The following is a 23,384-nucleotide window of genomic DNA, read 5'->3' on the forward strand; positions in this document are numbered from 1 at the left end:
TGGTGGAGGTTCGTTGCATCTTTGGGTCTGCATATCAGGAAATGGACTTGGGGATTTGATCTGGATTAATGTATCCTCAATGCTGAGAAATACAAGCAGATACTTAATCATGCAATACCATCAGAGAGATGTTTTACTGGCTCCAAATGTATTCTGCAGCAGGACAACAACCACCCCAAACATGCAGCCAATGTCATTAGAACTATTCTCATTGTAAATAAGAAGAAGGAGTCCTGGAAGTGATGATATAGTCCCCAAAGATCTCAACATCATTCAGTCTGTCTGGGATTACATGGAGACACAGAAGGATTTCAGTAAGCTACATCCACAGAGTAGGTGTGGGTAAGTTTTACAAGACGTTTGGAACAACCTCCCTGCCAAGTTCCTTTAAAAACTATGTGCAGGTGTACCTAGAAGAATTGATGGTGCTGTGAAGGCAAACAATGGTCATACCAAATATGGATTTGATTTAGTTCATTCACTTTGTATTTTGTAAATTGCCAAAAATAAAACTATTAACAAGTCTAATTTTGAGAGCATTTTCATTCATAGCATTTTTCTACACCTGTCTAAAATTTGTGCACAGTGCTGTACATTAGTGAATATCCTCCTGTAAACTTCTCTTGATCATCATGGGATGTCCAATAACCCAAGTTCCGCAGGACTGTGGCAAGTCTTGGGATAGATGCATTATGGACACTAAGATGCATCCTCATTACGTCTGTTTGAAGATCGTACAGTCACAAGACTATGGCTCTATCTAGATGACCCATGGGATGACTTCTTTTCTGATCACCATTTGCAATTGTTAGGATGCAATAACACGGCCGTATGCAAATTTTGGTCTGTGAATACATAGCATATTCACGGGTCTTAGGCCCAATGTCCACGGGCGGATTTTAATTATAAAATCCGCACGTAGTTCCCGCACGGGAGAGCCGCAGATCTAGAAGCCCATAGGGATGCATTAGCATCTGCCGGGCAATTTAATGCATGTAGATGTGATTTTTTTTCCCTTGGCATGCGGATCGCATGCGCGGGAAGAAAACACGATGCACGCACGCCAGAGTGCCGAGCACATGCGCCGGGCAGAAGAAAGAAGATCCGTCCGTTACAGAAGTGATCCCCGCAGCGTCCAGACAGGTGAGTAAAGTGTCACTTTTGGCTTCACAGCTGTGGGCACGGGTGGAAACCGTTGCGGTATTCCACACTTGGAAACTGTGCGTGCCTGTGGACATGAGGCCTAAATACGCTGCTGCCTTGAATTTTTTATATAAAAAAGGAAAAAATGGCGTTGATTATACGCACACCCATTAAATTTCAATGGGCTATTGCATAATACGATAAGATAGGACATGCTGAGGTTTTTTTTTTCTTCACACGATTGAAAGTTAACGTAAAAAACCCACAGCTGTGAATGTATTCATTCATTGAAATCAATGGTCTCTATTCACTGCGTATTATGCACATAAGAAGTACACGTGTAATATGTAACATGCATAACAGAGTAACCAAGGATCAGAAAGTAACAGGAGCCAAACACAATTAAACTTCCTTCTTACATTCCGGCTCTGCATCTGCACTTGTTTGTGATTGGTGATCACTTGTCGGATACCGTTGACAAAGCCGCTCTGATCATAAGGAATTAAACCCATGAAGATCTTCTTCTTGGAGGAATACAAAAGCATGAGAACCCTGACTTCACATGGAGTGGTGTGAGGAAAATGTACACAACCGGCCTAAAACAGGGACAAAAAGAATTAGGTTGAAGCTTCAAACTATAATGGCAGAGATTAGGTCAAACAACTTCCTCTAAATATTTTTATGGTAAAAATTCTACAAAGGGTTAACAATCCGTTAAAATAACTTGGCAAAATGAGAAACTCTACAATAAGTAGAAACATAATATAATCCATACTTACAAAACCGTTACCCATAATACGGTAGAGCCCCTTAAGAGATTCCAGATCCTTGTTTGTGAAGTGGAACTGCACCATGCGAGAGTTCCTGAATAAGGGTCCTAGGGTAGTCTGCAACAAAATAGATGCAGCTCTTTACATTAAGCCTTATCTCTAGGGCTCGCTTACAAAGCCAATTCCATTAGAGTCAAAAGGGGAAAACAGGCAATCAACCACCCTGATAGATCATGAGTATGCTTTCTGCTATGACCAGACATTCAATGTCACTATGCAGCATGGAACACTAGATATGAAGAAAAAAAAAATCCACCCAATATACAATTTTTTGGAAAAAAAAATCCTACTTAATTTCTGCCTTTTTTTTTCATCCCATTACGTCTCATAGTGTAATCAGATGTGTAAGAAAAAGAATCTCATGTCCACGTCATCCGCAAAAGAAATCTTCAAACACTATACGGCTAGCCCCGATCCTGTTCTCCTCAGCACTGCATTCATCACTCACTATCTGTACTTGAACCAAGACAGAGGAAGAAGTCTCCAGGCTACTTTCCGCCGCTCGCCCCACCACGCGAGCTAGCGATCCTCTTCTCTCACACCTCCTCCGGTCCCTTTCCCCGGCTGTCTTTACCCACCTCAACCTCTCCCTGACCTCTGGTATCTTCCCCTCCTCATTCAAACACTCCATCATATCTCCTCTGGTTAAAAAAAACAAACTGACCTTTGACCCAACTGACCCCACCAACTACCAACCAATCTCCAACCTCCCCTTCATCTCCAAACTACTTGAACATCTAGTCTACTCCCGCCTCACATGCTTTCTCTCCGACAACTCTCTCCTCAACCCTCTTCAGATGGGCTTCCACCCCCTACATTCGACCGAAGCAACCCTCACAAAAGTATGAAACGACCTGATGATGGCCAAATAGAGGGGAGACTACTCCCTATTAATCCTCCTTGACCTCTCTGCTGCGTTTGATACTGTTGATGATCACCTCCTCCTTGCTATGCTTCGCTCCATCGGCCTAAAGGACACTGCTCTTTCCTGGTTCTCCTTCTACCTCTCTTTTTAGAGTCTCCTTTGCTGGCCCTCTCTCCTCTCCGCTTCCCCCTGCTGTTTGGGTCCCCCAGGGCTCGGTCCTCAGCCCCCTTCTATTTTCTATCATCTACACAGGACCAAATCAGACAAAATATTTGCAGATAACACCACCATTACGCTGACGACACTCAGTTATAAACCGCTTCCCCCAACATCTCTACACCCTTCCTCCACAATATCACCGACTGTCTGCTGTTTCTAACACTCTATCCCCCCTTTTTCTTAAACTTAACCTCTCAAAAACGGACATCCTTGTCTTTCCGTCCTCAACCAGCAGAACTCCCCCCAACATCTCCATATCAGTATCAGACACCATCATTACCCCCAGACAGCATGCCCGCTGCCTTGGGGTCACATTGGATTCTGACCTCTCCTTAACCCCTCATATCCAGTCTCTGGTCCGAACAAGCCACCTGCACCTCAGGAATATCGCGAAAATCTAGCCATTCCTCACAACGGACGCGCTAAAGACACTCGTTGTCGCCCTCATCTATTCTCAACTCAACTACTGCAACTCGCTGCTCATTGGCCTTCCCCGCACCAGACTCTCCCCTCTCCAACCCATACTAAATGTGGCAGCTAGACTCATCTTCCTATCCAGCTGCTTCTCGGATGCCTCTGCACTGTCACTGCACTGGCTACCCATACACTAGAGAACTCAATTCAAACTGATCCCTCACCCCTCATGTACCCATCCTGCCTCATACTTCCTGTACTACCCCACCCCGTTTGTGTCGCGTTATCGTCGCATTGTTGTGTTCTCCCTTTGCTCCACCGCCTGCCCCTGTACCTTCTGTATCACCTCCACCCCTTTGCTTCTAAATAATTGAATACCACATGTAACTCTTGTAATTTCTGTAATTTTCATACTGTTTGCGTTCCCCATGCGCCTTGAAAGCGCTGCGGAATAAGTTGGAGCTATTCAAATAAAGATTATTATGTCATTGGGGGACACGGGAACCTCTGGTATAGCTGCTGTTACTAGGAGGCAACACCTAGGAGGCAACACCAAGTACAAAAATAGTTAGTCCCTCCTGCGGGTACTGAACCAAATCAGTTTTAGCTTAATGTCTGTAGGAGGCAGACCTACTTGCTGTGCCGGTCTTCTCTGCTTTTATCATTTTAGCTTGTCATTATCTTCCCCCCCCCCCCCTTTTAGGTGGGATACTGGACAAAAGTCTACGTTTATTCCCCGGAGTGGGGGGCAAACCGTACTGAAAATGTCACACTGTTACTCCCTCCACAAAGAATAAAAAGTGGGTTGTTTTTTTTTTAGGCCAGCCAGAGCTCTGAATTTTCTCATGAGCTGCTAGATAGCAAGACAGAACAGCACAAATTACCCATCAGGCCTGTGGTTTGGTTGCAGGCAGTCAAGTCAAGGCATTCGAGTGCCTGGTTAGCCAATCTCCCCCCCCCCCCCATGTTGGGCTCATTGGACTCTACTTTTTAAATTAAAAAGGGATGGGGGGACCCTTCCTATCAGTATCTGGACAATATCATTGTGGGTTCACCTTATACGTCAGCTTGTTGTATATTGCCCGAGATATATCCCATTCCTACTCTCTGTGACCATACTAGGACTGTTTACTCAGGACAGGAAGTATCAGATTCCCAACAGTCCCTGTCATCATGCCAGTGTTGGTCCCAACAGTCCCTGTAGTCATAATAGACTTCCCAAATTTCAGGCTTACATTGGGTTCCCATACACCCTTGCCCTTTGCTATAGGAGCAGATGAGAAGTGGCCTTCCAGCTGCTGTCTAGCAATCATATCTAGACCAACATGCCACACCAGTGTCAGACAGTGAGTTCTTGGGGAGCGCTACCGCTAAGGGCAAGAGCCCCTAATTGATATGGACGAGAAAACAGGATTTTTGTTATTTATCATAAAATCCATTTTTTGTCGCATTCATTAGAGAACACAGCACCTGCCCAATTGTTGCTCCTTCGCTAGTTCTGTTTCTTTTCTCCAGAGGGCATCCTCAACCTGACCTGGTACTATGCAGTTTTTTGTTACAGTCTATGTTGATGTGTTACTTTGTTCTCATCTACTACTCATATACAAGCTGATTTAGCTTAGTGCCTGCAGGAAGGACTACCAATTTTTGTACTTGGCGTCGCCTCTTTGCAGCAGCAGCAGCAATACCCAAGGATCTTGTGTCCCCCAAGGAATGCAATGAGAAATTAATTTTATTTATTTATTTTTTTAATGTCTCAAGTGATCAGAGATTTATCCTCCCACAATCCTGTGCCTGACTAAGACAATTGGCTGCAGAAAAGAGCCTCCTCTGCCCAATCTCTAATAGGAGAAAAGAAAACCTATGGCGCACCTCTCAGCCAGCCAATAATGGAAGCCTATTTGCTACAGGACCATACAAAAAATCCAACATACCGAAACACTGTGGCAAGTTCTTCCTTAGGGTCCATTTAGCCCTACTGATTTGTCGTTTGAATTAGTGAATATCAGAGTTCGCTCGGGCAGCCCGTTTATACAGGGAGATACACCATTGGCTTCTACAAATGAAAAATTGTTCAGTCCTTCCCACTGACTGGATAAGGGACTGAGAACGACTGAACGATCGGGAGTAAAACCAGACGAGCCAACAATGGTATTTTATGCCTGCATAAAATGAACAATGAAGGAAAAGCGACTGATTTATCGATCGTCATTGGCTGCGTTTACACTGAACGATTATCGGTCATTTTTGCTCGTTTGAACGATTTTTTGAAAGAGATCATTCCGTAAAAGGGCTTTTAGTTAACCCTTGTATTTCTAGATGTAGCGTTTGTTCACATACAATCTTGATTAACTTGTCAAAGGCCATCTAACACTACAGATGAGAGATTAACAGGATTTAACGATTTTTCTGGTTGATGTATTATATAAAAACATTCATGCAGCACAACAAATCAAACCTCCAATAACACACACAAAAAGAAAAGTTCTGTACCAATAACTGTTGAGGGATCAGCTGCATGATTAGCTTTTGAGGCCACTGGTCAGTTTTCCTGTAATGGAAAAAAAAAAATTATGTTGAGTTTTCTCAACTTTAAAAACTTAAACTTTGTAACTCACAAAGAAGAAAGCCAAACCTGCATCCCCTGATACTTTGTAGGGCCGGCTCAATCACCGTGTTCTCTGATAGCATGCAGAGGGCCAGATTGCAATAAGAGGCAGCAATTTGTTCAGTGCAAAGTAAATTGCAGTCACACACCTCAAACCAAATTGGGGGAGGGATGACTGCACACAAAATAGTCTGCACATGTGAACTGATACCAAAGATGTCAGTCATAGGCAAGTGTGCCATACTATACAGGATTACAACCCATACTGCAAAGCAGTGGATTGTCCTGTATCACCACAGGGTGCCACACTGGCGTGACACCCCAGGCTTCCTCAGCATCTATAGCAGACCGCATGCAAAAAAAAAAAATTATGATAAATGCAGGTGTTAGCATTTCGGCCAAGACATGGCCAAGAACATGGCAATTGAGCCAGTCCTGCAAAGTATCAGACAGCCTCATTTACACGCAACGGTTATTGCTCAAAATTAGCTCAAAACTAGGTCTTTCGAGCGATAATCGTTGCGTGTAAATGCTACCATTGTTTGCTTTTCTTCCAAACGATGATTTTTAGTTGAGTTTAAAATCCATCGTTTGGCCGGAGAGCTGATAGCAGGGACTGCACGCTGCGATTCTCTACCGGAGCAGTGATAACATTGTATTTAGCTGCAGTACCATGTCAGAACAAAGGAACTGAATGCAGATAACAGACCACCTGCTGTTCTTTGCATACAGCTCAGGGAGGCTTATTTACATGCAAATGAAGCCAATAAGCTTCTAATGGGCATTAGTGCCCATTAGCAGCTTATGCAAAATGATCGCCCAAACTGTTATCTTTTGAACGAATTTTGAGTGATCATCTTTGCATAAATGGAGCTTTAGACTAATGATTGAATGGTGTAAGAATTGCATCTACATAAACACTAGCATTGAGTAAAATTATCACTACCTGACACTATGGGTCTCATGGAGGGGGTTTTTGCATGTAACTTGGAAGGGCATAAAGAGTAGGGGAATAGATACATTTTAGTTCATTAGCTGACATTATGTTATTGTTTAGTCTGAGCAAATTTTTTACTTTTGATTTGTTGCTTGGGCATCATGACAATGCCCCAGGTTTACTATACTGCCATAGCAATGCCCATAGATCTGGTATTTCTACTATGCTAGTCTTTATACAACTATACTGCTACTGGAGAGAGTTCTTTTCTTCTCCCTACAATGTTTCCATGCTTTGCTGCCAACATGTGGCCTAAATCACATATGGTTGGTAATCTGCTTTTTTGTGACAGCCTGCAGACTATGAAATAAAAGTTTTAGGTAATTTTATAGGCAAGTGAAGCCTTACGGAACTAGTTATTGCCATGTGGTAATCAGTTGGTATGTTGAAACTGGGTCTGACACTTTCACTCAAGTCAAAGAAATAATGCCTTGTTAACACTTACAAATTTTCTCCAGGATTGACATACACTTGGCATGGAAGGGATCGTGTCAGCTTGGCATTGGTGTCCACAGATGGGGGTTTAGGTTTCTATATAGAGCCAAAATAAAAATAATGCATTTATACCAAGATCATGTCATAGAAAGAAATGTCACATCAGTACTGTATGGCAGGACATAACTCACCTCCTGCCACTCCAGTACGCCGCTCCAGGCCAGCATTTTGTTGGCGACAGACTGCTGTGTATTGGGCAGCTGTGGCGCCCCAATCTGAGGTGCGGTTGACTGCTGCGCTGGTACTCCAGGAGGCGCTCCCCCACCAGGCTGTTAGTAAACAGACATCTTCATTATCTGATCCGACAACATAATGGCACTATTATTTTTATACACCATTTTTTTTTACCCATTACAGAGATTGTCATTTTTTTTCCTTCTCCATAGTACTGAAAGGCAGGTCAGCCTAGTTAGACAGCAGTGATAGGGGAGGAGGATATATCATAGCATAACGGGAATGATTTTTATTTAGAGGTTCTTAACATTTTTTTTTTTTTACAATTCCTCTAAGGCCTTATGCCCACTGGGAAATTCGGGCCTGCGTGGATTCTCCATGCAGATTCCCGCAGCAGGTCCCTCCTTTCCCGCAAACGAGGCCTGAAAATTGATTTTATTCACCTCTCCAAACGCTGTGGGTTCCCGTCTGTCGCGGACGGATCTTTTTTTCTGCCCGGCGGATATGGGCTCGGCATGCCGGCAGCGTGCCGTGCATTTTTTCTTTTTTTGAACTCCTGCGCTCCAGCGGCAGAGCAGAAATTCAGCTGCGGGTGTACCGCGGATCCGGACGGCTTCCATAGGCTTCAATGAAAGCCTGCGGGAGCCGTCCATGCGGAAAACCTGCAGAAAATGGAGCATGCTGCGAGTGATTTCCCGCACGTGCGATCCGCGCGGCAGGGAAAAGGGACATCCGTGGGTATTTACTTACCTGCGGGTGTCCAATGTATCCCTATGGGTGCGGATCACACATGCGGGACACCCGCACGGATTTTGCAAATACAATTAACCAGTGGACATGAGGCCTAAGAGACGTTATGGCATGCTGATGGTCCCACCAATAAAGGGTTTAAAAAGTATTCAGAACATTAAAATACTCTATGGATACACAAGTGTAAAGTGGCCGCATACTGCTAGGATATGCCAACACTTTAGGACCCCCACCAATCCTGCATATAGTGGTGACACCTGCTGTGCTAGAACGAGTAAAGGATATACAGTGCTGCATCCATCCCCTTCATTCTTGGGATCTACAAAGGTCCCATAGGTTGGATGCCCACTAAAGTGATGGCATTTCCCAGCAATATGCCACTCCATTACAAGATGGAAATACCCCCTTAAAGTGTACATTAGGTTGGGGTTTCAGTGAGAACAGGGCTTTCATAACCCCCTATAAGGCAGAGGAGAGAACATGCCAAGCTCGCACACAGCTCTACCCATTGTCTGCTATGGCCAATGCAGAATCGGCCATGCACAGCTGCAAACCAATTTAAAAACTCCATATATGCTTGACCTGCTCTCTCCTTCAGCCCGTTTTTGGGGCGACTGCCAGCTATGTTGAATGAACCAACAAAACACTTGCTGAAAAAGGTAAAGGTAAACTGATTAATCCCATTAAAATAATAATAATAATATAAAGATATTACATTTTCTCAGATAGTAGTAAACTATATGAACGCAGCATTTAACCCTTACAAGTTTCTCAAGAGCTTTCAGAGAGAAACAAAACAGGGAATGTCAAACAATCTCATTAATCTGTCCAGAAGGACTGTTGACATCAAGCAACACAAGTAGAGATGAGCGAGCATACTTGTTAAGGACAAATACTCGAGCGAGTATCGTCCCTTTCGAGTATCTGCCTGGTCATCCGCAAAGATTCCGGTGCCAGCGGGGTGGAAGGGGAGGGTGGGGGTTTCTCTCTCGGTCTCTCTCTCTCTCCCCCCCTACCCACTCACTCCGGCAACCCACCCCTCACCCCCGCCGGCGGACGAGCAGGCAGATACTCGCAAAAGGACGATACTCGCTCGAGTATTTGTCCTTAATGAGTATGCTCACTCATCTCTAAACACGACCCTAAATGAATGTCTGAGGGTCTAACACACCATTGTCTGTGGGACAGGCTGCTGTTGAGCCGTCTGTTGAGCCATCATCCCCGGAGCGGGTCCAGGACCTGTGGTTACAGTGGAGACTAAACTGGGCTGAGGAGAGGACGTTAGTAAAGAAGCGGTAGAGGTAACCATCTTGGATGCTGGTCCTTGAGGCATTGTGGGGGCTGGTGGCTGGTTGAATGGTGGACCAACAGTTGGAGTAGACTGCATGGGTGCAAGTCCAGGAACTGAAAGAGAAAATGCAATAAACACTTTTTAACCCCTTAGTGACAAAGCCAGTTTGTGCCATAATGACCAACTAATTTTTCAGAGTGTCCCAAGAGGAATAACCTTTTAATTTTTCCTTCGACGGTCATATGACGGCTTGTTTTTTACAGGACTAGTTGTATTTTCTATGCGCTTCATTTTGGGTACATATAATGTATTGTATAACTTTACTTTATTTTTAGGAGAAAAAAAAAAATTCTGCCTTTTTTGGATTTCATTTTTACAGTGTTCAGTGCGTGTAATAAATAAGGTGATAACTTTCTCTGGTCAGAACGGTTCTGGCGATGCCAAGTTTAAACAGTTATTTTTACATTTTGCTATTTTTGTGCACCCAAAATAAATAAATATTTTTTAAGATTTGTTTTTGTGTCGCTATATTCCAAGAGCCATGGCATTTATACTTTTCTATCGACGGAGCTCTATAAGGGCTTGTTTTTTGTGGGGTGAACGTTAGTGTTCATTTATCCAATTTTTGAGAACTTAAGCATTTTGTTTGCTTTTAATTCTATTTTTTTTATTAAGATTAACCACTTAAGTGACACATTTTTTAGTTATGTACAGGTTAAAAAAAGTCACTGTTTTAATAGGAATTTAAATTCTATGATTCTTTTTGAACCTGGGAGTGTCACGTTTCTAAAAATATTTTGTCTAGTTTGGGAAATATGATGCTACAGCCGCCGGCCCCATGGAGAGCAATGGGATGCAGGGAACCCCAGCAGTGATTTTTTGGAAAGGGCTTGAAATATATATAATAAAAAAGTATGTATACTCACCTCTCCACTGCTGCCAGGGCACAATGTGACATTCCGCTTGGCTTCCCGGCTCTGTACTGAAGGTCTTCAGCCGGCTGGAAATTAAAATCCCTGCTTCAGCCAATCACAGTCAGCGCTCAAACATTCATGAATTCATGAACATTGTCGCAGTATTCCGTGATGAGGGGACGCCCCAAGGGGGTGAAGCAATCATCTGCCACTGCTGTTACAGCAGTGGCAGCGGATCACGATCATCGCCTATTGATTTCAATGGGGCCGGAGCCACTCTCGTGCGTTGCTTGTCACGCGTCGGAGACAAATTTAAAGTTTTTCAGTCAGTCAGGCAAGGGGTTAACAAAATCTGCAATTCTGGCATGTTTTTTATTCTCAACACCATTCACCGTGCAGTAAAAATAATATGTTAAATTAATTCTGCAGGCCAGTATGATGTCAATACCAAATTTATATAGTCTTTATTAAACTTTTTCACACTTTTTTTAAAAATGTATTTTTACCTTATCGTTGCATTCAAAGACCACTAAAAACATTTTTTCTTTTTTTTGTCAACTGCGCTGTAAAAGGTTGGGTTTTTTTTGCGGGAGGAGTTGTACTTTTTAAAATGGTATCATTTGTTGATCCATGCGACGTTTTGATCGCTTTCTATTCCATTTTTTGTAAGGCGAGATAGGCAAAACTAGATATTTTCGCCAATTTTTATTTATCTTTTTTTTATGTGCACTGTGTGGGTTAAATAACGTACTAACCTTTTTCTCTACAAACGCAGTGATAACATGCGTTATCTTTAGTTACATAGTAAAAAGGTGGTGGGGGGGGGGGGGGGGATGAGGTTTTGGCATTTTTATTTATACCAGTTTAGCTTATTTTTTTTCCACTAGGGAACATCATTATCAGCATCTTTTATAATTTCTCTAACAGGCTACCGTAGCTGGAAGACCTTGAGGCTATACTGAAGCCTCCAGGCGCCATAGCAACCCATGAATACCCCACAATCACATTGCAGGGGTCTGATGGGTGACAGAGGGGGCCCCCTCCCTTTGTCAGCCTTTTACATTGCGCAATCACCCTGCCCAAGTATGTGAAGGGTTAAACCCCAGGGATCCAAGGTTTCTTCAGTCTTCGGTATTAGAGCAAATACCCGGCTGTACCCACTCTCCCTGGCACGGGGGACCTGCATCGGTGTTTTTTTTATCATGCAAAGAGATGGCGCTGCAGAATAAAGTTCCTTAATGTGTGCCATCGAAAGACACATGGGTGGTCGTTAAGGGACTAAAAGGCTTAAATGTGTAAACAAAATAAATTGTATGCCTTTTACCAATCCCCTGGTGCTGCTGCCAATCTGATGCATCTAGGGTCCCACAGCATTCTCTACTTGCTAGTCCTTTTTGACAGGAAAACGTGACCGCTGCAGCCTGTCATCATCCGCACAGATGAGATGTATAGAGATTGGCGGGAGCCCCAGAATGCATCAGAAGGAAAGCATTGAGGGAATAGTATGGGGAGTAAGAATAATTGTACAGTTTTACACCATTCTGAGCCCCCCAAAAATATGTAAGAGGCTGGATTGTTCCTTTAATTCCTTTAGCACTGCTTAAAGATTCATCTTATTGGAAACCTGACATTTTCAGGAAAGGTCCAGAGTTGCAAAAAAAAAAAACATAGACTAAATCTGAGCCGTGCCAGAAGGTTTTGGACTCTCTAACCTTCAGTTAAGTCAATCATTCTAGAAATCAGTGGTGTAAGAAACCGAGGTATTGAAAACCATAGACCAACAAGTTCTTACATGTTCAGAAGCTATGTGTTTGACTGCAGTTATCCACTTCTATAGACATACTTACACCGAGTCTGGATATTGCTCTTCTGTATCTTTGCCGCATCTAATACTGATTGGGCAGCAAGTTGTGCAGGCGTCAGGTTGGTTGTCTGCGAGGAATGCTGTAAAGATAAAGTCATCGTATATGGATGTCTAGTAAAATACAGCTCACCAAAACTCTTGTTCAACAGCATTATGCCAAGCAGCCAATCTCTAATAAGGGAAGTGTTCGGACAACAATGCCAAGACGGTTTATCATGAATGCAATGTGGAAAAAAACAATGATGTATATAAGGATCCAGCACTTCTCCTTAACCACATGAGGGCTTATCTGGTTGGCTTCCCACAGTTTGTTTCCTATCTCAATAATAATAGTTTTGGTCTCTTAGGCTGGCTTCACACAATTTTTGCCGTCCGTATTAGATTAGGGAGTTGTGAGACACACAAATCTGAACCCCATTCTTTTTAATAGGGTCATACACGTGAGCGATGTTTTCCTTATGTGGTTAAAAATCTTCCAGTAGAAGAATTTATTAGAGACAATAGGGCATGTTCAATGGAAGACAATTGTAGTCAAGAGTGTTGTGATATTTCAGACAGGTTGCGCCATTGTGGTGACCAATGGATCTTACATAGGGCCAGAAAATTTACATGACAATCTAAGTGTTTGACACCGTTCAGACTACACCAGACACCCCATACTGCAACTACATTTTTTTTAGTTTTTTCTACTCGTTTTAGTGTGGATTTTTTTTACATTAAACAAACCCTACTATTAAAAAAAACAAAACCTACCTATTCTTACGCAGGATTCCCTCACCCAAATTTTCCAGCCATGTATCAAATTTGTTGCCAAGAAAACACATACAATAGGGAACATAATGGCTGCTAGCTTATACAACAATACTACTTGACATCTCATTGCATGTCTAAGGGGCGTTTCAGATGCTCCCAATCAGGATGTGCTCCTTATTATACAAAACAAAAACACTTTTTTCCGAGACTTTCATATTAATTCATTTATAAACCTTGTACCACCACTTTACTGTAACCTACGTTACGGAATGTACTATCGTCGGTGAGCAAGATATCACATAGATTAAACCTATATATTGCTGAGCATATATCTGGCTCTAATCCTTCCTTGGGTAGATTGAGGCGTTCCCTGTCTGCAGCATCCAGACATTTATTTTAGAAGTCCAAGAAGGACATTTATCCTCATTTAAAGTCACTGGCACTGAAAGGGTGTTCCGCCCAGTGAGAGGTGGAGATTTTTTTTTTTTAAACTAAAAATTGTTTTCAAGACAGGATTGGATTATATGGTTAAAAACAGATTTCCCCATGGTTTTAACCACAATTCTGATCTTAGGTTTATACACTAATGTTTTTATTTTGCTTCATTTCCCCATTATTTATTACTAGGAGTGCTTCAGCTATACACACACAGTTTTTCATCATATATTAGGCCAAATGCTCACGGCCGGGTCAAATTCCAACTGCGGGATCTCGCAGCGGAATCAGACCCTGTGCCCCAGCACTGCCCCCCCCCCCCCCCCTTACAAAGCCCCTGAAATATCCTAAGTAAAAGTCGGTCTGTGCTCTTGTTCCCATTAAGGCCAGCTGCACATGGGCGGATTGGATTCTGCATGCAGGAGCCCGCATCCGCACATACCTGTATTTTCTTCTTTTTCTGTACTGTGAATGTTCCACACGGCTCACCGTCAGACATGCACAGTACAAATTTTTTTTTTTTTTTTTTTTTTTTTTTTTTAAATCCTGCTTTCCCTCACAGAAGCCGCACACGGGCCGCGGGTCGGATGGTTTCCATTGACTTCAATGCAAGCCATCCGTGCGGGAAACGCAGTAAAATGGAGCATGCTATGATTTTTCATCCGCAAGTGGAAACCACAATTGGTTTCCACTCGTGTGCATGAAGAATCATTTTTCAATTGCATGATATGGAGGATTATTGCTACGGAATCCGTAGGCGGTCACCCGCTCCGGATTCCAAAGCAAAAATCCACCCATATGCATGAGGCCTAAAAGGAGTATTTTTTTTTCGGCCCTTTATGGCAAATCCAGAGGTGGGACTTGAATCTCTCTCAAGTAATGACAGCCCCACCCACCTTTCTGGCCATATGCAGCGATCTAGAGTACAACGACAGACACATGGGCAGCACTAAGCAGTTTCCGTAAGTTTGATAGAAATTAATGGGAGTTAAGAAAACAGCATAGCACAGCCTGCTAGGCCGTTTCTGTAGTCCTACACACTGTACAGAACGGTATTCTCATCTTAGTCAGAACGGGCTAAAATGACAATAACCATCTAAGCAACCATATAAAACAAACCAGATCCTGATATGTCAAACCCCGTCCCCCTCAAAAAAAAAAAAAAAAAGGCACCAAAATAATTTGCATACCATGTATGGGGCCGATACTTGTGGAAGCTGGTGAGGAGGGGCACTTGGAAGTTGGGATTGTACCCCAGGAAGTTGTGGCTGGGAAAGGGGTTGTTTTATTGGACCTACCCCAGGTGTTGTGGATGCTCCCCCAACTGCAAAGGAAACACAAGGTTCATGTATAAACTGGAAGACATACCCCGTACCAACATATACATCCAGCAATGACATTTACAAGAATTATCAGGGACATCAGACAGTCTCAAGACAACATCTAAACAGAGTAGAGAGCTGCTACTAAGAACAGTTCTCACTAGTGTGTACTTGGCCCATATATACAGCATATTACTTGGTTGAATACACACCTGTATCATCTCCCCAGCCATTTCCGATATCAAAGGTTTCAGAAACCGGAGATGTGTTGATCACCTGACCATCAAGTGTTTGCACTTCTGCTAGTTATCACATAAGCCCATGTTATTTGAAAAGGCAGTGACCATTTAACTTTGATAAATTGTGGTCTAACCTCTGCGATCCTCACATATGGTGAGAATAAGCACACCCTGATCCTGGTTGTGCAAGGCAAAACAGCTATTATCTAAGGATATTCCATACCTGTCTAAGATTGAAGAAAAAGACAAAAGCAAAATAGCTGATTCACATCATAGGAACTCTCAGTACACAAAAGGTGAGCTATACAACTAACCTGGAAGGACCATTCCTCGAATAAGTATCATGTGTCGAGGGTCCTGACTGTAGTCCTTGGGCTGGGGCTCCATCATACTACCTACTGGCATGGCTTTCTCGAAAAGCGTCCTCAAGGCTGGCAGCTTCCGAGGAGAAATAATCGAGAAATGGATTCCTCTCTGAAAGATAATCAAAGTACATGAGAAACTCAAAAAAAAAAAAGAAGCAAATTGATTTTTTTTCATTGTTAGTACTTGGATCATGGTTACAGGTTATACTTTTTATGTTTGCCATTGCTATCAAACAACATCTACCTCCCCAATTTTCTGGACCAGGTTCTCTGTTGTATACCCGGAGTAGGTTGTGCTCTCTACAGCAGGAAGCAAGTATGGTGGAGAATTGCAGATAAGGATGCAAACCTTGTGAGTCTGCCCACTACAAGAGACAAATGGACTAGTCTTATTATCAAAGCACAAGATCCTTGTAAAGTAACCAGCAAGAAAACAACAATGGCAGATCCTTGTGGCGCTTCTTGTCGTTAGAGACCAGTGAGATTTCTGCAAGAAATATGGCAACCAGCTCAGTCAGGATGCCAAATAAACAGGTTAGACTTTTCTCAGGGAGAAGAGGAAACTTTTATGAAAGTTTAAAATTGTTTAAGTTACTTAAAAAAGGGGGTTGCCTTAAGAGTGCAACCCCTACTATAAAGAAACCTTTACACAGGGCAGCTGTTGGGTGCTTTCACACCATAAGCATTCAGTGAATGAAGGTGGAGATCTTGGCCGGCCGCCTCCATTCACGTTGAACAGGAAGTCATTCAAAGACTGAACAACTCCTGTTTACACTGAGTGAGATGTTGCTTGCTAGTCGCTATGTGAAACGCCCCAGTGCCCCATCAGTGCCTATGTATACACGATATGACCATCACCAGAAATCACTGCTTCAAGCCTTTCTTTGGGTGATAATTGTTTCGTGTAAAGGTATCTGAAGAATGATTATCCCATCATGTAAAAGGGTTCATGAATGTTATTGGCTATTCTAGGAGTAAAGTTCTCCAAAAACTGACTGAAATTAGTTACTTGTGATTCACTTACATCTGTTCCCGCATCTTCTTGAAGTCGTCAAAAAGTTGCAAAGCAGTGCTAAGTCCCTCAGCGATGAGGCTACAGCTTTCACCTCCACCTCCCATAAACCTTCACAGAATGAAAGCAGAGAATTGTACCACAAGACTTCTTAAAGAGTGCCTGCACTTTCACGCGGGAGTGCTCGTGCTCTGTCGGGTTGTTCTCGGCTCCTTCCAGCAGCTGAAGTCGGCCGATGGTGCATGAGCGCTCCAGCGTGAAAGTGCAGGTACTCTAATAATAAACACAAGCAGCAAACTTAGGTGTGGTGGTAGATTAAACGTTATACCATATGTAGAGGATAGTATATTTTTGGACAGTCAGGAAAAGCACTTTAATCCATTGAAAGATTTCAAACAAACACTAATGAGGGGGAAGAGTAAAAGCCAACTTACATGATACTATCCAGCCACTGTACAAACTCATACGCACTGCTGGTGGGAGCATGGCACTGGACGTAGGACTCTGGGGCACAGTCCACAGTGTTGAAGACCACAAGACTATACTGTGTGCCACCATACTGAAACACAAGACACTACCACTCAGTATATGTGGAGATCAGCATACTGACTGCCACTTCTTTATAGCTCAAATGTGTAACTCACGTCTCCTCCAAAGTCCGTTTCTGCTGGAGGGCCGCCATTAAAGTACCTGAAGGAAAAAAGAAAGATTCTACATTGTAATTATATGCAAAAAAGGTATCAATTATCAACCAGAAAAAGTTGTAGGAACGCTTTACGTTCTCCATCTTACTGTTAGAAGGGTTATCTTATAAATCTCACAACATCGCAAATCGGAATGAAACCATTGAAAAGAATGGGTATCATAATTCTGCGTTTTCACTCATTCTCGAATCGCGCGATTTTATCGCTAGTGTGAAGGAGCCCTTAAGTGCTTTTAGACAGAACGATTATCGTTCAAAACTCGCCAGATTGATCGACCTTGACCAATAATCATTCAGTGTAAGACACAGTACACAATAATTTTATTGCTCATTTCATATAAGCATGAAAATCATAATTGCCTCGTTCACTAATTGTTCAGTCGTTCTCACTTATACAGTGAATGTTAACGACTGAACGATTTATCGGCCCGTATGAACAGGCTGCACGAGCGAACTCTGACACCGTTCAGTCGTGCAAACGATAAAAAGCACCCTTACTGGGGCAGACTTCACTTGACAATAGGCAGTGGACAGCAAATTACAAAGAAAGGGCCAGGACCAGCAATTTTGGTTGATTTTTCATAACTAAAAAGTCATTTTACACAAATAAAGCGATTTAAATAAACACAAATTGTTTGAAGATTCAGTGATTATTTAAAGGGGTTGTCTCGCGGCAAACATCAAAATTTTACATTACCCCTGTCACCCCCCTGGCATAAAATAGCAATTTAAAGCGGTTTTTAAGCCGCTTGCTACTCACCGATCCGACGAAATATGAACTTTAAAAAATCTTCTGCCTAAGATGGCCGCCGGTCGTTTCCCAGGGATGCACTGCTGTTTTCTCCCATGGTGCACCGCGGGTCTTCTCCCATGGTGCACCATGGGCTCTGTGCGTTCCATTGCCGATTCCAGCCTCCTGATTGGCTGGAATCGGCACATGTGATGGGGCGGAGCTACGCAATGACGCGTAGAAGGGGGCGGAGCCAGAACGCAGCTCGTGCCGGACCGAAGAGAAGCCAGAAGACCCTTCTGCGCAAGCGCGTCTAAAAACGCCAGAAGACAGCAGAATTAGACGGATCCATGGAGACGGGGACGCCAGCACCTGAGGGGGTAAGTGTATAACTTCTGTATGGCTCATATTTAATGCATGATGTATATTACAAAGTGCATTAATATGGCCATACAGAAGTGTATAACCCCACTTGCTGCCGCAAGACAACCCCTTTAAGGCCCTTCCACACAAGCCAATGATTGTGAATGAACGTTTGTTGGTCTGCCTGTCCAAGTAATCACTGAGCTGACAAATGACTGTCAGATGATCGGCTTACTTGTATAGCAGGAAAAATTGTTGTTGGCAGCACATGTCCTTGTGATAAATAAAAAAAAAAAGGGGGGGAGGGGGTGATGTTCTATCGAAAGAAAAAATGGATTATACCTACCTGATAATCAGGTTTCCAGTAGTCTCCACGACAGCACCAATTGAGATTGCCTCCTCCTGATAGGACAGGAACAAACTGAGAGGTTAAAAGCTCCCCCCCTTCCCCACTTTCCTCAGTGGATTCTAACGAATTGCCGGGGTAGGAGCTCAACTTAAAATTTTTATTTTTTTTAAATAAAATTATATTATATATATATATATGTTTCTTTATATTATATAGTTTCTTTTCTATCAATTTAGGGAGGGAAGGTACGGGTGCTGTCGTGGAGACTACTGGAAACCTGATTATCAGGTAGGTATAATCCATTTTTTCCCCCAGTCGTCTCCACGACAGCACCAATTGAGACGTACCAACTAAAGTTTCCCTAGGGTGGGATTGCTGCTAAGAGGACTTTGCGGCCGAAGGCCATGTCCTGCTGCACTTTTACCCTATAGTGTTTAACAAACATGTGGGGTTTCTTCCAGGCTGCGGCTTTGCATATCTGGTCGACCGAAGCTGAGCTATGTTCGGCCCATGAGGATGCTACTGCCCTTGTAGAATGGGCTTTAAGAGCTAAAGGGATTTCCTTCCCGAGGGCCTTATAGGACTCTGATGGCCAGGTGGATCCACCTGGCTATGGAGCTTTTTGCTACTTTGCTCCCTTTATTTGGGCCACTGAACTGGATGAACAAGTTGTCGTCCCGCTTCCAGTGGCTTGTCGCCTCTATGTAGCCTAGGACTGCTCTCCTAACGTCCAGGCAGTTGAGGGTTTTTTCTTCCTCGTTTTTAGGTTTACTAAAATTTGAGGGGATTATTATGTCCTGGGACCTATGAAAATGTGATCCTACTTTTGGCATAAACGCGGGGTCCGTTTTAAGTACTAATTCGGTGGCCGAGATTTTTAGGAACGGGTGGCGAATGGACAGGGCCTACAGCTCGCTAGCCCGTCTTGCGGAGGTGATGGCTACTAAGAAAATGGTCTTAATAGTAAGCATTTTTATGGGTAGTGCTTCGATCGGCTCGAATGGTACCGTTGTCATGGCCCCTAGGGCCCAGTTAAGGTTCCAGTCTGGAAAAAGATTTATGGGCCCAGGCCGTAATCTAGTTGCTGCTGCTAGGAACCTGTTGACCCATCTGTTGTCTGAGAACTTTGTGTCACATATGGCGCTAAGGGCTGTGACCTGGAACTTCAGGGTGCTTGGAGAGAGGCCCGTCTCTAGGCCCCTCTGCAAGAACTCTAAGATTAGAGGGATGTCCGGGATAGAATCCCCGCGATCCCTTCCCTGTCTCCATGAGGAGACCCTTCTCCAACTTTCTGGTAGATAAGGTGGGTAGTCTTTTTTCTGCTGGACATTAACGTTTCTACTCCTCTCTCTGAGAATCCCTTCTCTTTTGGTGAGGATTCCTCAAGAGCCATGCTGTTAAGTGGAGCCTGTCTAGGCTCAGATGGCTCAGTGGGCCCTGCGATAGAAGACCTGTCCAGGTAGGGAAGATGACTGGGTCCTGGACGCTCAGTTGCTACAAGACCGAACCAGCTTCTTTTGGCCCAGAAGGGGGTCACCAGGATTAGTGTGCATACCTGGGTTCTGAAATATTGTAAGACTCTGGGGATTAACGGTATAGGGGGGAAGGCGTACACCAGCCCTTCTCCCCAGTCTTGGCCTAGGGCGTCTACTGCTGTCGGACGATCTCCTGGCCGGAGGGAGAAGAAATTGCTTACTTTGGCATTTTTCCCTGGTTGCGAACAGGTCCAATTGTGGGGTCCCCCACTGATTGATCAGGATTCTGAATGCTTTCAGGGAGAAAGACCATTCTCCTGGGTCTATTTGCCTCCTGCTGAGAAAGGCCGCTTTTGGTTTAGCGTCCCCTTCAAATGGGTTGCCGTGATCGAGAGGATCCGGCCCTCTGTCCAGTGGAAATTTTTCTGTGCAATGTTTTGCAGAGCGGGAGATCTTGTGCCCCCTTAGTGTCGTATATGGGCGACCACGGTGATATTGTCTGACAATATCTTTATATGCTGGTCCCGTAGCGAGTTCCCTAACTGCTGTAGGATCTGCCATACGGCCTGTAGTTCCCTGTGATTTGAGGACTGTTCTTTTGTTCTTTGAGGTCATGGGCCCTGAAAGAACTGGTTCCCCATGTGCGCTCCCCATCCCCAGGCGCTTGCATCCGTTGTGATGCGAGTGGCTGGGTTTTGTAGCCAATGAACCCCTCTCCGCAGGTTCTCTGGGGATGCCCACCAACGCAGGCATGTTTTCGCCGCGCTTGGAATGTACATTCTTGTCCCTAGAGAGGACCGCTTTTTGTCCCACGTGGATAGCACTGAGGCTTGCAGGGCTCTGGTGTGAGCCTGGGCCCATGCCACTCCTGGAATGCCTGAAATCAAGCTTCCCAGGAGAGACCTGGCTTCCCGAATTGTGCATAATTGTCTCCGTAAAAAGGTTTTGACTAGCAGTCGGATTTTTTGTATTCTCTCCTCGGTTAGGCAGAAGCATTGCGATTCTGAGTCGAGCGTTATACCCAGAAACGTTTTCTGTTTGTCGGGATCTAGGCTGGATTTTTCCCAGTTTATGCTCCGTCCCAAGGATTGGAGAAGTTCTAGCACTATCCTCAGGTGTTTTCGTTAGGAGTTCTCTGGACTCTGCTATTATTTGGACCGACTTCTTCCTCAGGTAGGCGGCTACCTCCGCCATAATTTTGGTGAAGATTCTGGGTGCTGAGGAGATCCCGAAGGGCAGGCATCTGAATTGATGGTGCTCTATTCCTTTGCCCATATCCACTGCGAGCCTTAGGTATTTCCGGGACCCCTCGTGGATTGGTACGTGGAAATAAGCATCCTTTAAATCGATGGATGCCCTGTAGGCTCCTTTGGGAATCAACTTTATCGTTGAGGAGATGGACTCCATCTTGAATTTTCTGTATCTGATGCAGGTGTTCAGAGGTTTCAGGTTCACTATCATCCGCTGTTTCCCACAGGGTTTCCTTGCTAGGAAAAGCCTGGAATAATGGCCCTGGGTCTCCTCGTTTTGCGGTACGGGGGATATTGCATTTAGTTGTTGCAGGTCCCCAACGGTTTGCCTTAGTAGGTGTAACTGTTTGGAGCCTCCCGTGATAATGAATTTTCTTCTGGGGAGGGACACCAGTTCTATCCGGTATTCCTGCTGTAAGATCTTTGGGATCCATGGGCCTTCGGAAATCGTGGCCCCTTGATCCACAAAGCCCTCCAGCCTTGCCCCTACGGGGATGGCGTCAGGGTCTCTGATTTGGCTCCCCCTGGTGGGGGTAAAAGAGGATATTCCTTCCTCTGCCCCCCTTGGGGTAACTCCAGCGGCCTGTCTTGCCCCTGCCTCGGTAGGTCTCTGGCTGTTGCCTTGGGGCCCGGAAGAAGGTCTTCCCTCTCTGTGGCTTTTCTTCCGGGGTTTTTGGGGCGCATAGCTTATTTTTGACCACGATTTCAGCCATAACACTCTTCTGGCTGAGTTAGACCGGGCTGTAGCTGTCGCCGAGAGTTTGACAGTTTCGGCCGCGGCGTCCGCTAGGAAATTTGTTGCCATACGCAGGATCGGAAGGGAATTTAGGATCTGTTCCCTCGGCGTCTTATTGGTTAGGTGTAGCTGTAGCTGTTCTAGCCGTACCCCCAGAGTTCGCGCAACACAAGTGGCTGCGATCCCTGGCCTAAGTATGTTTGCCGCTGCCTCCCATGATTTCTTTAGAAGGCCCTCAGCTTTGTGATCCATGGGATCTTTTAACTGTGCGGCGTCCTCCACTCTTTTTGGATTATTTTGGTGATATTCTTGTGGACAGGGAAGGTATGCTTGCGCCTCTCCCCTAGTCCCCCAAATATCTCATCTTGTAGGGTACGTGGTTCTCTGGGCTCTTCCATTTTTAGTGTAGCCCTGACTGACTTAATCAATTCCATTAAGTCGTCCTGATGGAATAAGTATTTTTTGTAGTCCTCCTAATCTGAGGACTCCTCGGCCGCCTGTTCCTCTTGCTCCGACCGATGGAACTCTCTGAGTCGGAAGGCTCGTCAGGAACATACGCCCTTTTCTGGCGTTTCGCTGGCGGCGCCAGCTGTGACGTTAGGGCTGATCTACCTCTTCTTTCACCAGCTTCCTAACGTCCTCCTGATTCCTCTTTAACTAGCCTAGCTACGCATGCCTTGCATAGAGGCCTCTGGTACGTAGCTGGCAGTTTTATCCCGCAATCCGTGCATTTTCTGAGTTTTTGTTCTGGGGGTGATGTCTTTTTATATCCCCCTGACAAATAAAGCATTTTTTGTGGGTAAATATGCAATTTTCCATACACAATACACTGGATATTTGCATTGTATTTTTGCGGGTACATATGCAATTTTCCATACACAATACACTGGATATTTGCATTGTATTTTTTGCGGGTAAATATGCAATTTTCCATACACAATACACTGGATAATTGCATTGTATTTTTTGCCGCACTGGCTACTTACGGCCGCTGAGGCTGAGGTTTCAGCTGTCTCTGGGGCTGGAGCACTCATTACTATACCGGTGCTGCAGACACCCTGCGACCTGTAGTGCTGGTTTGTTCTGGC

The 23,384-nt window shown here is 44.3% G+C and overlaps 1 protein-coding gene across 1 annotated transcript in view; it reads right to left on the bottom strand.

The window, feature by feature from the left end:
• MED25 (mediator complex subunit 25) overlaps positions 1 to 23,384 on the bottom strand; it is a 40,852-nt gene that overhangs the window by 13,242 nt on the left and 4,226 nt on the right. The window contains exons 3-15 of the mRNA XM_066607891.1: positions 17,335 to 17,380; positions 17,125 to 17,249; positions 16,703 to 16,801; positions 15,923 to 16,043; positions 15,628 to 15,787; positions 14,943 to 15,076; positions 12,548 to 12,644; positions 9,667 to 9,899; positions 7,703 to 7,840; positions 7,522 to 7,607; positions 5,965 to 6,022; positions 1,923 to 2,030; positions 1,563 to 1,739 (exon numbers count right to left, since the gene is read on the bottom strand). Of these exons, the coding sequence (XP_066463988.1) occupies positions 1,563 to 1,739; positions 1,923 to 2,030; positions 5,965 to 6,022; positions 7,522 to 7,607; positions 7,703 to 7,840; positions 9,667 to 9,899; positions 12,548 to 12,644; positions 14,943 to 15,076; positions 15,628 to 15,787; positions 15,923 to 16,043; positions 16,703 to 16,801; positions 17,125 to 17,249; positions 17,335 to 17,380 (1,582 nt within the window). The remainder of the gene's footprint in view (positions 1 to 1,562; positions 1,740 to 1,922; positions 2,031 to 5,964; positions 6,023 to 7,521; positions 7,608 to 7,702; positions 7,841 to 9,666; positions 9,900 to 12,547; positions 12,645 to 14,942; positions 15,077 to 15,627; positions 15,788 to 15,922; positions 16,044 to 16,702; positions 16,802 to 17,124; positions 17,250 to 17,334; positions 17,381 to 23,384) is intronic.

The sequence above is a fragment of the Eleutherodactylus coqui genome, chromosome 6, assembly GCF_035609145.1.
Source record: "Eleutherodactylus coqui strain aEleCoq1 chromosome 6, aEleCoq1.hap1, whole genome shotgun sequence".
NCBI lineage: Eukaryota > Metazoa > Chordata > Amphibia > Anura > Eleutherodactylidae > Eleutherodactylus > Eleutherodactylus coqui.